Source organism: Pseudonaja textilis, chromosome 4 (assembly GCF_049901715.1).
Source record: "Pseudonaja textilis isolate UNSWEBS1 chromosome 4, rPseTex1.2, whole genome shotgun sequence".
NCBI classification, from domain to species: Eukaryota; Metazoa; Chordata; class Lepidosauria; order Squamata; family Elapidae; genus Pseudonaja; species Pseudonaja textilis.
The window spans coordinates 13,957,357-13,974,298 of record NC_141993.1 but is presented as its reverse complement, the minus strand read 5'-3'; the positions used below and the strand labels follow the sequence as shown (position 1 = coordinate 13,974,298).

The 16,942-nt window shown below is 41.6% G+C and overlaps 1 protein-coding gene across 1 annotated transcript in view; it reads right to left on the bottom strand.

Annotated features, from left to right (window-relative positions):
- SYNPO2L (synaptopodin 2 like) overlaps positions 1-9,303 on the bottom strand; it is a 70,737-nt gene extending 61,434 nt beyond the window's left edge. The window contains exon 1 of the mRNA XM_026711040.2: positions 8,991-9,303. Within this exon, the coding sequence (XP_026566825.1) occupies positions 8,991-9,101 (111 nt within the window). The 5' untranslated portion in view covers positions 9,102-9,303. The remainder of the gene's footprint in view (positions 1-8,990) is intronic.
- Between the last annotated feature and the right edge of the window lie 7,639 nt (positions 9,304-16,942).

Genomic DNA, 16,942 nt, shown 5'->3' with positions numbered 1-16,942 from the left:
CACCAAACAGAACACAGCAAACTTCAAGACCAATAAACACAGACCAAGACTCCCAACCAATCAGGATGAAGAAAAAACCATTCTAACAAAGCACAAGGCTAGCACCAAATTTAAAACAGAAACGGCTGCAAAAGCCTGACACACAGATGAACCCAATACACAAGCCTGATGATGGCAGATGAGATTCTGCTGAAACATTGCTACAGCTTTCAAAGCACAACTATAATGACGTGGCAAAATACCCAAACAAAGCTGAATACCATACACACACACACACACACACACACACACACAAAATAAAGCCTTAGTAAGACCACACCTAGCATAGTGCATCCAGTTTTGGTCACCACGCTATAAAAAGCTGTTGAGACTCTAGAAAAAGTGCAGAGAAGAGCAACCAGGATGATTAGGGGACTGGAGGCTAAAACATATGAAGATCAGTTACAGGAACTGGGCATGGCTAGTCTAGTGAAGAGAAGGACCAGGGGAGACATAATAGCAGTCTTCCAATATTTGAGGGGCTGCCACAGAGAGGTGGGGATCAAGCTATTTTCCAAGGCACCTGAAGGCCAGACCATGAATAATGGATAGAAACTGATCAAGGAGAGATTCAACCTACAAATAAGGATAAATTTTCTGACAGTGAGAACAATCAACCCAAGGAACAGAAGTTGCTTTTAGAAGTTGTGGGAGCTTCATCACTGGATGCTTTCAAGAAGAGATTGGACTGCCATTTGTCAGAAATGGTGTAGGGTCTCCTGCTTGGGCAGGGGGTGTTGGAGTAGATGACCTACAAGGTCCCTTCCAAGTTCCAACTCTGTTAATCTAATCAATTTATCCAGAAATGGACAGAACAAATATTGCAAGTGTAGCCTAATCAACATGAATAGAGAAGAACAATAATTTCTACAGATCTTGACCCTGTTCTTCTGCCAATACAGGTAGTCCTTGACTTACAACCATTTGTTTAGTGACTATTTGAAGTTACAGTGGCAATTCTCACACTTTATAATCGTTGTAGAATCGCTGTGGCCACGTGATCAGAATTTGGGAGCTTAGCAACAGACATATATTTATGACAGTTGCATTGTTCTGGGGACAAGTGATTGCAATTCATAACCTTCCCAGCTAGCTTCTGACAAGCAAAGTCAATAGGGGAAGCCAGATTCACTTAACGACTGCATGATTCACTTAACGACTGCAGTAATTCACTTAACTGTTGCAAAAAAGGTTGTAAAATAGGGCAAAATTCAGTTAACGGCTATCTTGTTTACCAATGGAAATTTGGGGCTCTATTGTGGTCAAAGACTTCCCTTAAGCCTGGAATTGCCATTTTTTTCAGCTGCATTATACATGCTCATGTTCAGTTTGTGATTCCCCTAAGTCAGGGCTGTCAAACTTCAGGTCAGATGTGTCACGTGCTGGTTTAACAAGGTTTAACAAGGGGGAAAAGTCCTGATATGCTACTGTGATGATGTGAGTTTGACACCCCTGTCCTCAGTCATCCACATCCTTTTGTAAGTATGGCTGCCCAGTGTAGTTCCTTTTCCCTTTGGTCTTATATACTTGTCCCTTTGATTTTTCTTAACCCATTGATGTATAGGTCATCTTGTTCGTCCCAGCTTGTTAAAATCCTCCTCAATCTTGATCCAGTCCTGTGTCATGTTTGCTTTATCGTGAAGGGGCTTTAAATATATTGTCCAAAAAACTAATTACCAATGTTTTTGAAGGAATGTTAATTGTAATGTTTTTTTTAACTAAATAATTATTAAAAATTGCCTTGCAGGGGCTGTTCTTGTTAAGTCCATGCTGGATTCTGCTAAGGAATGTCTTCTTTTTTAAATGTTCGAAAGGTTATCAGCATCAGATTAACCTATTTGTGGTTACCTGGGTCTTATTTCTTAATCAACTCAACATGCACAGACTTTTGGAAACTCAGAGCATCAAGGAGTGTGTAAGGCCTGTATTAGTCCAACCCTTGATTCAAAAGGACTTTCCAAAGAGCTGTTAGTACTTCTGGGATACTCGAAGAAGTGCCCTAGGGAAGAAGGTCATGTCCTGTTTTCTTATGTTCTATATACTGCAGTAAGAGAGGGCACCTTCACATGTTGAACATTAACCTAATAATGATCAGATCCCTAAGACAATTGTTAAATGCTGAAAAGGTTGAAAAGCTGAGATCCCCTGAATTTATGTCCTCAGAAAAACACAAGTGCAGCCTGATATAGAAGGGGAAATGATTAACCCTAGTAATAATTACAATAACTCTATAAAAGTTTAAATGTAAATAACATGAAGTTTAGTTCTTGCCCTGTCCCTGTCATTAGAAACTAAATATGGTCCTAATGCACATCCCCCTTCATGGGTTACTGCCTTGTTGTGGCAAAGGGGCTTGTGTAGCTCAATGAAGCTGTGAACTATGCCTTGCAGGGCCACCCAAGATGGAGAGGTCATAGCAGAGAGTTCTAACAAAATGTGAGCCACTGGAAAAGGAAATGGCAACCCACTCCAGTATCTTTGCCATGAAAACCCCATGGACAGTTCCAAAGGGCAAAAAAATATGATGCTGGAAGATGAGCCCCTCAGGTCGGAAGATGTCCAATATGCTACTGGGGAAGAGCAGAGGGCTAGTACTAGTAGCGCCGGAAAGAGTTAAGTGACTGTGGATGCATCTGGTGGTGAAAGGAAAGTCCGATGCTGTAGAGATCTATTCTCCACAGGAACCTGGAATGTAAGATCCATGAATCAAGGCAAGCTGGACGTGATCAAACAAGAGATGACAAGACTGAACATCAACATCTTAGGAATCAGCAAACTAAAATGCACAGGAATGAGTGAACTTAATTCAGATGACCATCAGGTCAGAGGTGGTATATTCAGCAGGTTCTGACAGTTCTGGAGAACTGATAGCGGAAATCTTGAGTAGTTCAGAGACCTGGCAAATAGCACCTCTGACTGGAGATTTTGCAGTATCCTTCCCCTGCCACGCCCACCAAGCCACGCCTACAGAACTGGTAGTAAAAAAAATTGAATCCCACTACTGCATCAGGTATACTACTGAGGGCAAGAATCCCTCAGAAGAAATGGAGTAGACTTCATAGTCAATAAAAAAGTAGGAAAAGCAATACTGGGATACAATCTCCCAAATGACGGAATGATCTCAGTTCGAATCCAAGGCAAACCATTCAATATTGCAGTAATCCAAGTCTATGCCCCAACCACTGGTGCTGAAGAGGATGAAATTGACTGGTTCTATGAAGCTCTACACCACCTTATAGAATTAACAAACGATGTCCTTTTCATCTTGGGGGATTGGAATGCTAAAGTAGGAAGCCAAAAGATAACCAGAATAACAGGCAAGTTTGGCCTTGGAGTGCAAAATGAAGTGCACAGGCTGATAGAATTTTGTCAAGAGGATGGTCATAGCAAACACTCTTTTCCAACAACCCAAGAGACAGCTCTACACCAGACAGTCAACACAGAAATCCGATTGACTATGTGTTCCGCAGCCAAAGATGAAGAATCTCTATAGAGTCAGTAAAAACAAGACCAGGAGCTGACTGTGGTTCAGATCATGAGCTTCTCGTTGCAAAATTTAGGCTTAAATTGAAGAAAGTAGGGGAAAGCACTAGGCCACTCAGGTATGAACTAAAAATCATATCCCATGAATATACAATAGAGGTGACAAATAGATTTAAGGAATTAGATCTGATAGACAGAGAGTGCTTGAAGAACTATGGACGGAGGTTCACAACGTTGTACAAGAGGTAGCAACTAAAATCATCCCAAAGAAAAAGAAATGCAAGAAAGCGAAATGGCTGTCTGAAGAGGGTTTGCAAAAAGTTGAGGAAAGAAGGGAAGTGAAAGGCGAGGGAGAACGAGAAATACACTCCTAATCGAATACAGAATAGCTAGAAGAGATAAGAACGCCTTCTTAAATGAACAGTGCAAAGAAATGGAAGAAAATAATAGAATAGGGAGGACCGGAGATCTCTTCAAGAAAATTGGAGATATGAAGGGAACGTTTCATGCAAAGATGGGCATGATAAAAGACGAATATGGCAGGGACCTAACAGAGGCAGAAGAGATTAAGAAGAGATGGCAAAATTACACAGAAGAACTATACAAGAATGAGCTTAATGTCCCTGATAACCACAATGGGGTGGTCATTGACCTCGAGCCAGACATCCTAGAATCTGACGTCAAATGGGTCTTAGGAAATCTGAGCAACAACAAAGCTAGTCGAGGTGATAGTATTCCAGCTGAACTGTTCAAAATCTTAAAAGACAATGCAGTAAAAGTGCTAAACTCAATTTGCCAGCAAATTTGGAAAACCCAACAGCGACCACAGGATTGGAAAAGGTCAGTTTACATTCCAATTCCAAAGAAAGGCAATGCCAAAGAATGTTCAAAGTAACGCATCATTGCACTCATTTCATATACTAGTAAAGTTATGCTTAAAATCCTACAAGCTGGGCTCCAGCAGTATTTGGATTGAGAACTACCAGAAGTACAGGAAGGATGTCGAAGAGGCAGAGGAACTAGAGATCAAATTGCCCACATATGCTGGATCATGGAGAAAGCCAGGGAGTTCCAGAAAAACTTCTGCTTCATTGACTGTGCTAAAGCCTTTGATTGTGTGGATCACAACAAATTGTGGCAAGTTCTCAAAGAGATGGGAGTACCAGACCATCTTATTTGTCTCTTGAGAAACCTATATGAGGGTCAAGAAGCAACAGTGAGAACTGGACACAGAACCACTGATTGGTTCAAAATTGGGAAAGGAGGCCGGCAAGGCTGTAGACTGTCATCCAGCCAGTTTCACTTATATGCAGAGCACATCATGAGAAAGGCAGGGCTAGATCAATCAAAAGTTGGAATTAAGATTTCCAGGACAAATATCAACAACCTCAGATATGCAGATGATACCACTCTAATGGCAGAAAGTGAAGAGGAACTAAAGAGCCTCTTGATGCGGGTGAAGAAGGAAAGTGCAAAAGTTGGCTTGAAACTCAACATTAGGAAAACTAAGATCATGGCATCTGGCTCTCTCAATTCCTGGCAAATAGATGGGGAAGAAATGGAAGTAGAGACAGATTTTATTTTCCTGGGCTCGAAGATTACCACAGATGGAGACTGCAGCCAATAAATTAAAAGATGCAGAGACATCACCCTGCCAACAAAAGTGTGTATAGTCAAGGCTAGGGTTTTCCCAGTTGTAGTGTATGGCTGTGAAAGTTGGGCCATAAGAAAGGCTGAGCGCCAAAGAATTGAAGCCTTTGAACTGTGGTGCTGGAGAAGACTCTGCAAGTCCCTTGGACTGCAAGGTGACCCAACTGGTCAGTCCTAGAGGAGATCAACCCTGACTGCTCTTCAGAAGGCCAGATCCTGAAGATGAAACTCAAATACTTCGGCCACCTAGTAAGAAGGAAGGACTCACTGGAGAAGAATGCTGGGAAAGATTGAGGGCAAGAGAAGGAGAAGGAGAAGGAGAAGGAGAAGGAGAAGGAGAGGACATCAGAGAAGGAGGAGGCTGGAGGGAGTCACTGAAGCAGTAGGCATGAGCTTCAATGGACTCCGAAGGATGGTAGAGGACAGGAAGGCCTTGAGGAACATTGTCCTTGAAGTCGCAGTGAGTCGGACACAACTTTGCAACTAACAACAAATGCACATCCATGACAGTGCAACACAAGACAGAGAGGATTAGGCCAAATGCCATCCAGGTGTATAACAGAGTTTCATCTTGTACAGGAAGTTCAGCTGGAGAAAAGGAGAGAGCAAGTGCCAGGAAGGCCTCATGGACCCATGAATGAAGTCATGTGTGCTCAACCTCGCCTCAGAGACTACTTCTTACAAATAGCAAAACCTTGGGGTAACCTAAAACAGAGGAGAAAAGAGGGCAGGTATTAAAATAGTAGGAGAAAGAGTGAAAGGTATTATGTTTTTGAATAGTAGGCTTTGAGTGAAAGATATTGTTTTGAAAAGGTAATTTTAAATGAGAGAATTATGGATTTGTGTTTGGTTTTTAATCTACCCTTTTGCTTCCTATTCAGGCTCTTCCATAGTATCTCTCATTTCTTAAGAGCAGGAAAATATAGTTTTAAAAGAGAAAATTTGTGTTCTGTGGTTTGAACTTCACCTCTGTTTGAAAATGAGCAAATGCCATATGTATTTCTGTGAAAAAGGTGATTGGCTGCAGAGATATAAAAAGATACTGTGACAAGAAGCAAACTGGAAACTTTTAGGGTTAAGAGTAAAAGATCTTTTACTTATATTTTAAAATTTGGGGGTGGGCGGGGTGGGAAAGGTGACAAAATTACATGGAACAAACCAAGAGTAAAAATTAAGCCAGGCTATTTTCACATAACACTAAGCCACAAACTAGCCAACCATATTTCAGCTTAATTTGTTGTGCTGTTTGATTAATCCCATGTGGCATGCCAAACTCAGAAAAAAGGGCAAAACTTTGTTAGGATCAGCATGCTATGTCAAACCCAAGGCCCAGATAATGTGAAACATTTTCCTTCCCATGATCTCTTAAGCATCATGGAAGACTCCTTGGATGGGAAGAGAGGCTGAAATACTCTATGGAAACCTTGTCTCTAAAAGACCAGGCCAGCACTGAGCCTGAACCAGTCCCTTGAGCAGAGGGCGGGGAGAAGGAGAAGAAACAGCTAAGCAGATGATAGCAACAGCAGCAACAGCAGGTGGTCACTGAGTGCTGAAGTGCTCGGTTCCGAGAGAAAGACATTAAGGGAGCTAAAGGGCAACTTGATCTGCCTTTGCAGCTGAGAAGATGAGAGAGCGGCAGCTTCCAGCATAACTTGCTTGAGAGCAGTCATCCCATTGTTAGGGTGTGCAATTTAACCCCGAACCGTAATTGCCTGGCAGACATTTTTGCACGGGACTCTTTTCTGCCTGGACCCCTAGTCTTACCTCTGTCCGGCAGACTTGCCTCAAAGAGCCTGACTATTCCTGATGTTAATTCTGGACTGGTTGGAGGTTGCAACAAATGGCTTCTGCAAGTAGATTTTCACTATATTGCCTTCACAACTCCCACTCCTCAATCCTGACACCCAAATAGGACAATGTGTATTTCCTACCCATATTTGCACAAAAAGGGTTATCTTATTTGTTTTACTTTATGTAAATAAAGTAAAAAAAAATACTGCAGTAAAAAAAGATGGGAAAAGGAGAAGCAACAAGACATTTACAATTCAATAACAATTATAGCTTTAACTTAAATTTCATAAATGAAGTAGGACAACAGCTATAAATAGTTTAGTCTGTAAGCCCCAACTCATCCTGCCTTCTACTTTCTCTCATCATCATGGCAAGGCGGATAAGAAACACCTAAAATGGGATTAAGCTAAGTTATACAAACTATGATGGACCCATGAGATGATTCACATTTGTTTTAGGGCTTTTGTTCATGGGGAGAGAAAAATGTGTGTGGTGGGTTTTTCACTTGAAATTAAGGAGATATGAGGAGGCCCTTGCTTATTGGCAATGGTTATACTGTAAATTGGCGGAGATATCTCCACTCACCTTTTGCCAAAAAAGAACCTTCTAATTGGTTGCCAGGTTTCGGTGAGCTGTTAATTCTCAGAAGAAAAGGACTATCACATCCACATAACTAAAATGGTGAGAACAGTTCATTTATGCTCAGCTTCATTTCAGTTCTGAAATTAGGTGACAGACATTAGAGAACAGTAGTGGAAGTATTCTTTGGCCAGTTGTTACAGACATGTTTGTGTTACAATGTTTAATGTGTATTTCCTAAGGATCTTACCGGTAATGATTTTAGTACAGGCTGTAGATTGTTTGCATGTTTATTACCAATTTAAATAGATCTACAGATCTGCTGTTGGCAGCTTCTGTAGATTCATAGACAGAAAAGCAATATGGGAATAAAATAATACACTTGAGATATTCATTTCTGATAAATCATCTGATACTTTACAAAAGAGAAAATATTAGACAGCACAGTGCAACTCTGATATAGCTAATATTATTCCATCACCGTGCGTTCTGTTAGAAACAATTCACTTTTATAAGACAAGATTTTTATACTGCATTGGTTTCAGAGTGGTTTAATTTTAGGACAATGTGGATATACAGTAGTATATGCATACAGATTAATTTGATTCTATGGCAGATACAGATCCAGTTTAAAAGTTCTCAAGGGTTATCACTTTCCTAAACAACATTCAGGGTACAAACTCATCACTAAGTTCTCGACATTTTTATTTCACTGGTTAGGACCAAAGGACTCTGGAATTCAAGCAACATTAATACTGCCTTTTTTAAAATTCCATTTTTGTTTTCAACACTTTTCAGATCCTAATTACCATGCATGGCTTGTGTATTTTTGACCCAATTTTTTAAAAACCTGGTAGCTTAAATGCCCGAGTTTGAGCTGGAAAATGTATATGCGTAAAATATTGCTTTAAATTTTGAATTATGGATTTGGAAGATGTACTCATTACAGAGACATTACTTGAAAGAGGTAATCCCCTCTGCATAAGAGAAATTGCAAAATACTTTGAAATATTACTTGCCATCTACCATTTTTTAACAGAAGTTGTACTGTATTTGTAATTAAATTTACCTGATAGTGGGAAAAAAATGGTAAATAAATTTTACAATAAAATTTAAAAATATCAGTTTGGGGAACAGTAAATTTTGGATTCTTATTTAGCACATTACTTCCAGTCTTTGAAGATTAAATTTTAAAATGTGCTGTTTCAGTTAACAAAAGTAGTAGCACGGGAATAAAATTGCTGGCTGCAGAGATCACATGGACTTTGGCAACAGCATATTTATTTGACATTTATTTATTTGAATTTGCATGTACAGCAAGCACAGATATTTAAACTCCGAGGAAGACTGTTGCAGTCTTGAAAATAAATGACTTGGAATGGAGCAAATAGATTCCCATCTACTTTCCCCAGTGTCTGTGTCCACTCCAGAGAGCTAGAAGGTCCTACCTTGGATACTCGGAGGGGTCTGTCCTGTTCAGAGCCTCCCTGTAAGCGGAAGCCCCAGGGGCCTCCTCCAGAGAGAGTTACAAGCACCTCTTCTTTCTCTTCGGCTCCCATCACCTCAGTCCCCCTTTTGTGTGTGTGTGTCACAAACCCCTTGGCTGCAAAATAAATCTCCAGCTCTTAGAGGAGCTACTTGTCCATTGCTACTTGTCCATTGCTGAGAGTAGCATTTACCTTCTCTAGTCCCTCCCAACTTTTGATTTTCTCTACCCCGCCCCCATCCTTTTCCCAGGCACAGAAAAGCCCAACACTCGATACTCTTCCAAATGTCCAGCTGCTGAGCAAACCATTGCCAGGCGTTTCATACCCATTTTGGTAAGACGCCAGAGTTATTTGCACATGTATCTTGTCAATCTCACTCTCTGTCCTCTCCACCTCCTGTTCGAAACAGATCCTGGATGTCTCACTCCAGACTCATGGCTGAAAATAGCTCAACTCCTGTTTTTCTAGAGCTTTGTCTCATTCTTTTCCAGCTGGGGAGGATTTGATTTAAGCACTGCAATAAAACATGGAATTGCAAAAGCTCCTGAAAGATTTCTCTGCTGTTATTTTTTGCCCACATAAGAAATCTTTTAAGATGTTTGTGTCACCTCCATCAAAGCCACCTCTGTTCTTGCAGTGAGTGAAGTGGGAAGCTCATCTGGGCAACACATTACAATGAGTAGGACTTGCCAGTCATTTCAGTAGGACCAGGGGTGGGATTCTGCGATGAGGAAAAGGGTCCGCCCGCCTGCCCCCACTCTTTCCTGTGCTTTATGCCTTTGTTTAGAGCAGGGGTCGCCAACCTTTTGGACCTCAGGGACCACCAAACTCATAATTTTAAATCCCGGGGACCACTAATATGAATTCGGACTGACGGTGGCTTGCTGACATTGGTGGGAGAGAGAGAGAGATCTGATCTAACCACTCTCTCTCTCTCTCTCTCTCTCTCTCTCACACACACACACACACACACACACACACAGAGGGAGGGGTAGGATTCAAATTTCTTAACAACCAGTTTTGTGGGAATGGCCTAATTTGTGGGTGTGGCTTGGTGGGTCATGTGACTAGCTGGGCATGGCTTGTATGTAAATGTTATAAATACTTATATAAATATTGATTTTTTTTATAAAAAGGAGCAACTTTTACTCAAAATCAGGCAGAGCAGGCAGGCAGATTGAGTTGCTCACAGAATCACAGATTCATTCAGAGATCTATCTATCTGCCATCAGCTAGCTGAGTCTGTCACATAAAATTTGCTTGCAAGCAAACGTAAAATTAGCAAGCAAACTCACAAAATTAACTCACAACACACCATGTATGTAAATATTGATTTTTTTTATAAAAAAAGAGCAACTTTTACCCAAAATCATGTAAAGCAGGCAAGCAGAGTAGGTAAAAGATGGTTATCTCCTAACCCATCTCGTAGCAATAGAAAGCAGCTGCCATGAGTTAGGGAATTCAGGAAAAAGTGAGGAAAACTCTCCCAACCCATGGAGGGTTAAATTAATGACCAATCGGGATTACAGATGTGGCCACGTGACGTGAACTACATTTCCCAGGATACCTTTAACTACATTTACCATGATGCATTCCCTTAAGGAGACAGCTCATAATTCCTAAGTAACTATCCAATTCCCATAGACTGGCTGGGACAGCACACAGATCGAGTTGCTCACAGAATCACAGATTCACTTAGAGATCTGTGTTTCTGCAATCGGCTAGCTGAGTCTGCGCTGCTTCAGTCCTAAGTAAGGTTCGGCTCTGCTTTTAAAGATTAAAGATAAGGCTTCTGCTTTCTAAAGATTAGCTGGAAAGCAAGAAATCCAACGATTTCCTGCGTTCTAGCTAATCTAAATCTCCTGGCACAACAGAACAGCTGATGGTCGGAAAAAGGAAAAATAGCAATTTAGCAGGCAAGTTTGCCAGGTAAGGAGTGAGTTGGCGGGGAGTAGGGCCATGTGGGTGGCACAGCCTTGTGTTTCTGCGCAGCCTGGATTAATTGGTTTGGGGGGTGCTCTGGGGGTAACATTTCTCTGCGGACCATCAAAATTTTCTCATGGACCACCAGTGGGCCGGGGCCCACTGGTTGGCAACCACTGGTTTAGAGCACAGCTGATTCACATGGCAAAGGGGTTTGCCGTGCCTCAGCTGATTTCTTCACAGAGGCTGCAGTTGAAGGTAAGTATGAACTTGCCTTTTTAAAATGCAGAGTGCACGTGAACCGGTTGTTATACCAGTGGAATCCCACCCCCCAGTAGGACTCATGGAGATTTTCCCTTCAGATAGTGTAATGCGCAAGTATGGTTGTGCATGCTGTATGGATAGTAATGTAGTATTATGCGACAATCCATGAACAAAGTCACAAGATGGTTTCTACTTAAAAAAATGAAATAGTACATTAATTGGTTTATTAGTTATTATGGGAGACAAAATTTGCATCCAGTGGGAGATCGAACAGGTTTCTGACCAACCTAGCTTTGTTATCGAAAAGGTAAAGGAGGGAACTAGAGGGTAGCTACCCTGGACCTAATTCTTACTAAGAGAGAACAAATGATAGAGGGGGTTAAAGTTGCAGAAACATGGGGGAGAATGACCATGTCATATTAGAATTCAATATAATGCAGAAACCCACAATAGAGTATAATCAAACTTTAGACTTTAAAAGAGCTGATTTCAACAAACTTAGAGAGAACTTGAGAAGGACACCATGGATGAGAATCTTAAAAGGGAAAACAATCCAAGAAGCTTGGGAAACTCTAAAGAATATAATTACAAAAGCTCAGTCCACCATAATACCACTGGAGAAGAAAAAGTAGAAATCCAAGAAGAAACCAGCCTGGCTGCACACACTCTGAAAAACTGAAAGACAAAAAAAAAGATAAGTATAAAAACTGGAAAGAGGGACACATAGCTAAGGCAGAGTATCAACAAATAGCTGGAACTTGCAAAGGTCAGGAAAGCTAAGGCTCAGAATGAAGTAAGACTTGCAACAAATATAAAAACAATAAAAACACACACAGAGACCTCCAGGAAACTTTCAACACACACACACACCTCCAGGAAACCATTGGTCCACTAATGGGAGATGTTGACAAAGAAGTAATGGGCAGCAGAGAAAAAGTAGAGCTGCTCAATTCATTATTGAGTCTTCATCCAAAAAGAAAATATAGCCCAACCTACCAAAACATAGTAAAAGACAGTCTAGAAATAAAAATTAAAATAAGCAAGAAAATGGTAAGAGAACATCTCTCTGATCTAGATGAGTTCAAGTCACTGAGACCGGATGGATTACATCCCAGAGTTCTGAAGGAACTGGCAGATGTTACCTGAGAACCATTGTACTATATCTTTCAAAGATCCTGGAGTACCAGGGAAATACCAGAGGACCGCAAAAGAACTGATGTGGTCCCCATTTTTTTAAAAAAAGAGGAAAAAACTGATCCAGGAAACTACAGAACAATCAGCCTGACATATTGGGAAGATCCTGGAAAAGATAATCAAGCAACAGCTTTGCTACCACCTAGACACAAAGTTATAACCCAAAACCCATATGGGTTTTTCAAAAACAGCTCATGCTAAACAAATGTTATTTCATTCTTTGACAAAATGGCTAAACTAGTGAACCAGCTGAATGCTATGGACATAGTATACTTAGATTTCAGTAAGGCATTTGACAAAGTAGATCACAACCTAGTTAGAAAAACATGAGATAGACAGCATCACCACCAGATGGAATTTAACTGGTTGACAAATCTTAATGGAACTACATGTTCAAGGAAGGAAGGAAGCGGTGGGATGACCTAAAGTTCTGTTTTAGGCCCAGTACTCTTTAATTTCTTCATAAACAATCTAGATGAGGTTAGAAGGAAAACTCATCAAATTTTCGGATGACACCAAAATAGCAGGAATAGACAAAACCTGAGAAGACAGGCTCAAGATCCAGATGGATCTTGACAGACTTGAACATTGAGCCCTATCTAATAAAATGAAATTCAGTGTAGAGAACCAGAAAGGGCCCAAATCATAAAGTGTCTGGATGCAGTTAAATCCAAGCTCTGGAGTCTTTCACTACCTGATAAGGATTCCCTTGGATTCCAGGGAGTCTAGGCTGATTTACCAACGGAAGCTCCCTTGGCGCTCTCTCCAGAATGTCTAATTCGTAAATTTGAAGATCCAGAGCTACTTCAAACTCCGTCTGTTGATGCCGCTGAATACTTGCCAGCTAAGCAACCAATTAATGCCACAAGTACGAACTGGAGTGCACTTAGAGCCCTACAGCCCCATGAACAAGGATCGCCCCCCCCTCCCTCCTTCCCTGCCTTTGCCTCCTAAGAGGATGACCCTGCCACTTAACAATGGGCGTATCTTTTCAGATCCGAAGGGCACTCTGGAAAAAATTAATCACACGGAATGACTATTAAACTTGGTAACCACCACCACCCCGCACACTTAAGTGCCTTTCGTGGAACATAGCAGGCTGGGGGAGAAGGTGTGGTACCACCTGGTTTATGGTCATTTCCTTGGCCGCCACCAGACAATCTATGATAGGAAGGCCTAAGGGTGGTCTAGCTTGCTTGGTCTCTACTTCTCTGAAAGTGGAGACAGTGGAGCTGCCCCGCTGTGGCTCTTTAGCTACGGCACTCCTAATTAAGAGAGGACGCAGCAAACTGTTAGTGTTCAACGTTTATCTTCCCCCCGACGATGAGGCAAGCTGATACTAAGGCCCAATGGGGCGTGCTGGAGAATGACATTACTTGTATGGAAGCTAAATTCCCAGCGCTGCACATCCTTATAGGGGGCGACTTTAATGCCTGATTGGGAGTCCAAGTTCCCCCATTGATTGAGGCACTCTACTCCCAAGAAACCCTCCAGGCCATAGGACACCTGATTTCAGGCAGACATTCTAAGGATGAATTAACAAATTTTGCTGGCATTCAGTTAGCCCTTTTAGCAGCCCAACACAATAAGATAATTCTTAATGGGAGTACCCTAGATGATCTAGCTGGTGAGTTTACTTTTAGTTCCTCACGTGGATTAGTGTTATTGATTTTATGCTGGTATCCCAGCTTCTTAGAAAGGCAGTCCGTGCTTTCTATGTGGACTGCCTTAAGGAGAGCGACCACTACCCCCTGGTTACAATCATTGGGCTTTCCTCAAATATACATCTCCCTAGGGGTCCCCAGATATTAGATCCCTATGTGGCCTCGTATACAAGGAGGATCAAATGGTCTTCTAACGAAAGAAAGTTCCACTCCTTTTTATCATCTCTGGAGTGTCTCAGCCTATACAATCAGGCCCTAACAAGTAGTGGCCCAGGGACAATCTTGGCCTTTGAATCACTAGTTAATAGTGTTCAAAGGGAGCTAGGAGCCGTCCGTAGGCCGAGTGGTCCATATCATTCAAGAAATAATTCTTGGTTTGACAAAGAGTGTCTGATGCTCAGAAACCAGATTAATCGGGTTTACCTGCTCTATCGTAATCGAGGGGATAAATGCCCACCAGAGGACTATTATTGCTTGAAGCGGGAGCATAAAGGACTAATTGCTAAGAAAAAAAAAGCTAAAGAGAGAGAGAAGTGGGATCTACTTCTCCTGTCTATCCAGTAGAAGAACACTCAATTATTTTGGCAAACTGTTGCCAGCTCCTTGCCGGGTCATCAAGAACTCCCTCTCTGCTATATTTCCAACAGAGATTGGGAAAACCATTTCTTGGCAATTTTCCAGGCGTCAACAAGTTCGACCGTGCTTGGGCCACAGCTGCCTCCTGCAGTTCCTAACTGGCAATCCATGACTCAGTCCCTAGGGGACTGTTGTGGTCAAAATTGCTCAAAAGTTCTATCGATAGATGTCTTCTGTTCCTAATTACACCCTTGTACAACCAGACCTCTAGTCAGGTCAGGTGTGGATTAAGGGAGAACTTTCTAATCCTATCCCAATTAAGAACAGAGTAAGGCAGGGTTGTGTTCTGGCTCCTCTTTTGTTTAATTTATTCTTATCTGACTTGGCCTTTCACATTGGACGTATTGAGTCCCATGTCCCAAAGCTGTCAACTACGAAGATCCCGCTTCTCCTTTATGCTGATGATGCGGCCCTCCTTTCATTGTCAAGGCCAGATCTGAAAAGATTACTTTCTGCATTTGGGTCTTACTGTGCTGAGAACCACTTGTCCATTAATTATGACAAATCCAAAGTATTGGTGTTCTCTAGAGCCCACAAATTGTATAACTGGGCTATCAATGGTAATGCTGTTAAGCAGGTTTTCCATTTTAAGTATTTAGGTATTCAATTTCAGAACACCGGTGCTTGGACTAGACATCGAATCCAGGTGCTGAATTCGGCCTCCTGTAGTCACCAGCAGATTTTAAGATTTTTTTATACCCAAGGAGGCCAGTTTATTCCTTCTGCTCTGCGTATTTACAAAGCCAAAACTTTGGCTCAAACTCTTTACGCAATTCCCATATGGATATGGGGCTTCAAGGGTTGTATTGAAGGAACCCAGGCTGTCTTTCTTAGAAAACTTCTGGGTCTTCCTCCTTGTGTTGGTTTTGCTCTGATGTACCTGGAACTGGGCACTCGATCAGTCGAATGTATGGCGTGGATTAACACCTTTAAATGGTGGTTTCGGGTGCTTTCTGGCAGTTCCTGGTAGCTACCTCTTCCTGGCGTTTGCTGACTCTCATATTTCTTGTTGGGAGAGGAAGCTGAAGAAGAAATTACACCTGCTAGGTTTTATGGGGGATGCCCTGGGAGATTATGGCCTTAAGGATGCCCAATTTAGGGTAATCCAACGGCTTGTGGACATTGACTTGCCATATCTACGAGCCAGAGCTAACAAAACGTGCTCCCCTCTGATCTTCAGCCAATTTAATAATTACGGACTGAGGGTGGCTTCCTATTTTTACACTCTAACCATTCCCAAGTATAGAAGAGCTTTCTCCCTAGCTCGCTTTAATGTCTTGCCCTCAGCACTACTGGAGGGGTGATTTAAGAGGCTCCTGATTAACGAGTGGCTATGCCCCTGTGACAGAGCTGAGGTTGAAACCGTGGAGCCTGTCCTTTTATATTGCCCTATGTATAACGCAGGCAGATCTAAGTTGCTGTCTCTCCTTGAAACAGACCCTTCTAGACCCAATGTTAGTAATTTGTTCTGATATTGTCTAGGGGATGGCTCCTCATTCCTCACTTCTCAGGTTTCCAAAAAAATTTTAAGAGCTGTAACCATCAGAGGAGAACGCTGTAATTCCCCTTAGTCAAGTTTTTGGTGACCAATTGTTCATGATTAATTTTCCCATGTTCTTCTTTTGCTGTATTTGTGTTTTGGTCTGTGACCATAAATAAAGTATTATTATTATTATTGTTGTTGTTGTTGTTGTTGTTGTTGCTGTTGTTTTACACTTAGGCAAGAAAAATCAAATGTACAGGTACAAACTAGGTGAAATTTGGCCAGCAGTAGTAATTTTGTGTGGATCTTTGAGTCCTAGTGGACTACATACAGTACATACAAGCTGAAAAGTTGTCCACTTTTGACTTACTTAGTCTTTGTGGTTCAAGTGTACTCTGGATTTAATTTTTTTTCCCCATTCCGCTCCATTCAATCATGTCCAATTTTCTGAGGCTGCCTGGACAAGTCCCTGCAGTTTTCTGGGCAAAGTTTTTCAGAAGTTGTTTGCCATTGCTCCTTCTTAGGGCTGAGAAAGTGACTGACACAAGATCACCCTATCAAAACAACAGCTGCAGAGATTTAAAATGCTGTCTCCAAACTGAAATCTCTCAGCTACAATACTGTACTGCTGGCAATAATCGAATAAAGAAAAGATGGTATCCAGAATTGTCTTATAATTTTCTACTAGTAGTTTTAGAATGAAATGCACTAAACACACATCCTGCAATGCTTGCAGAATCCTGGTGACA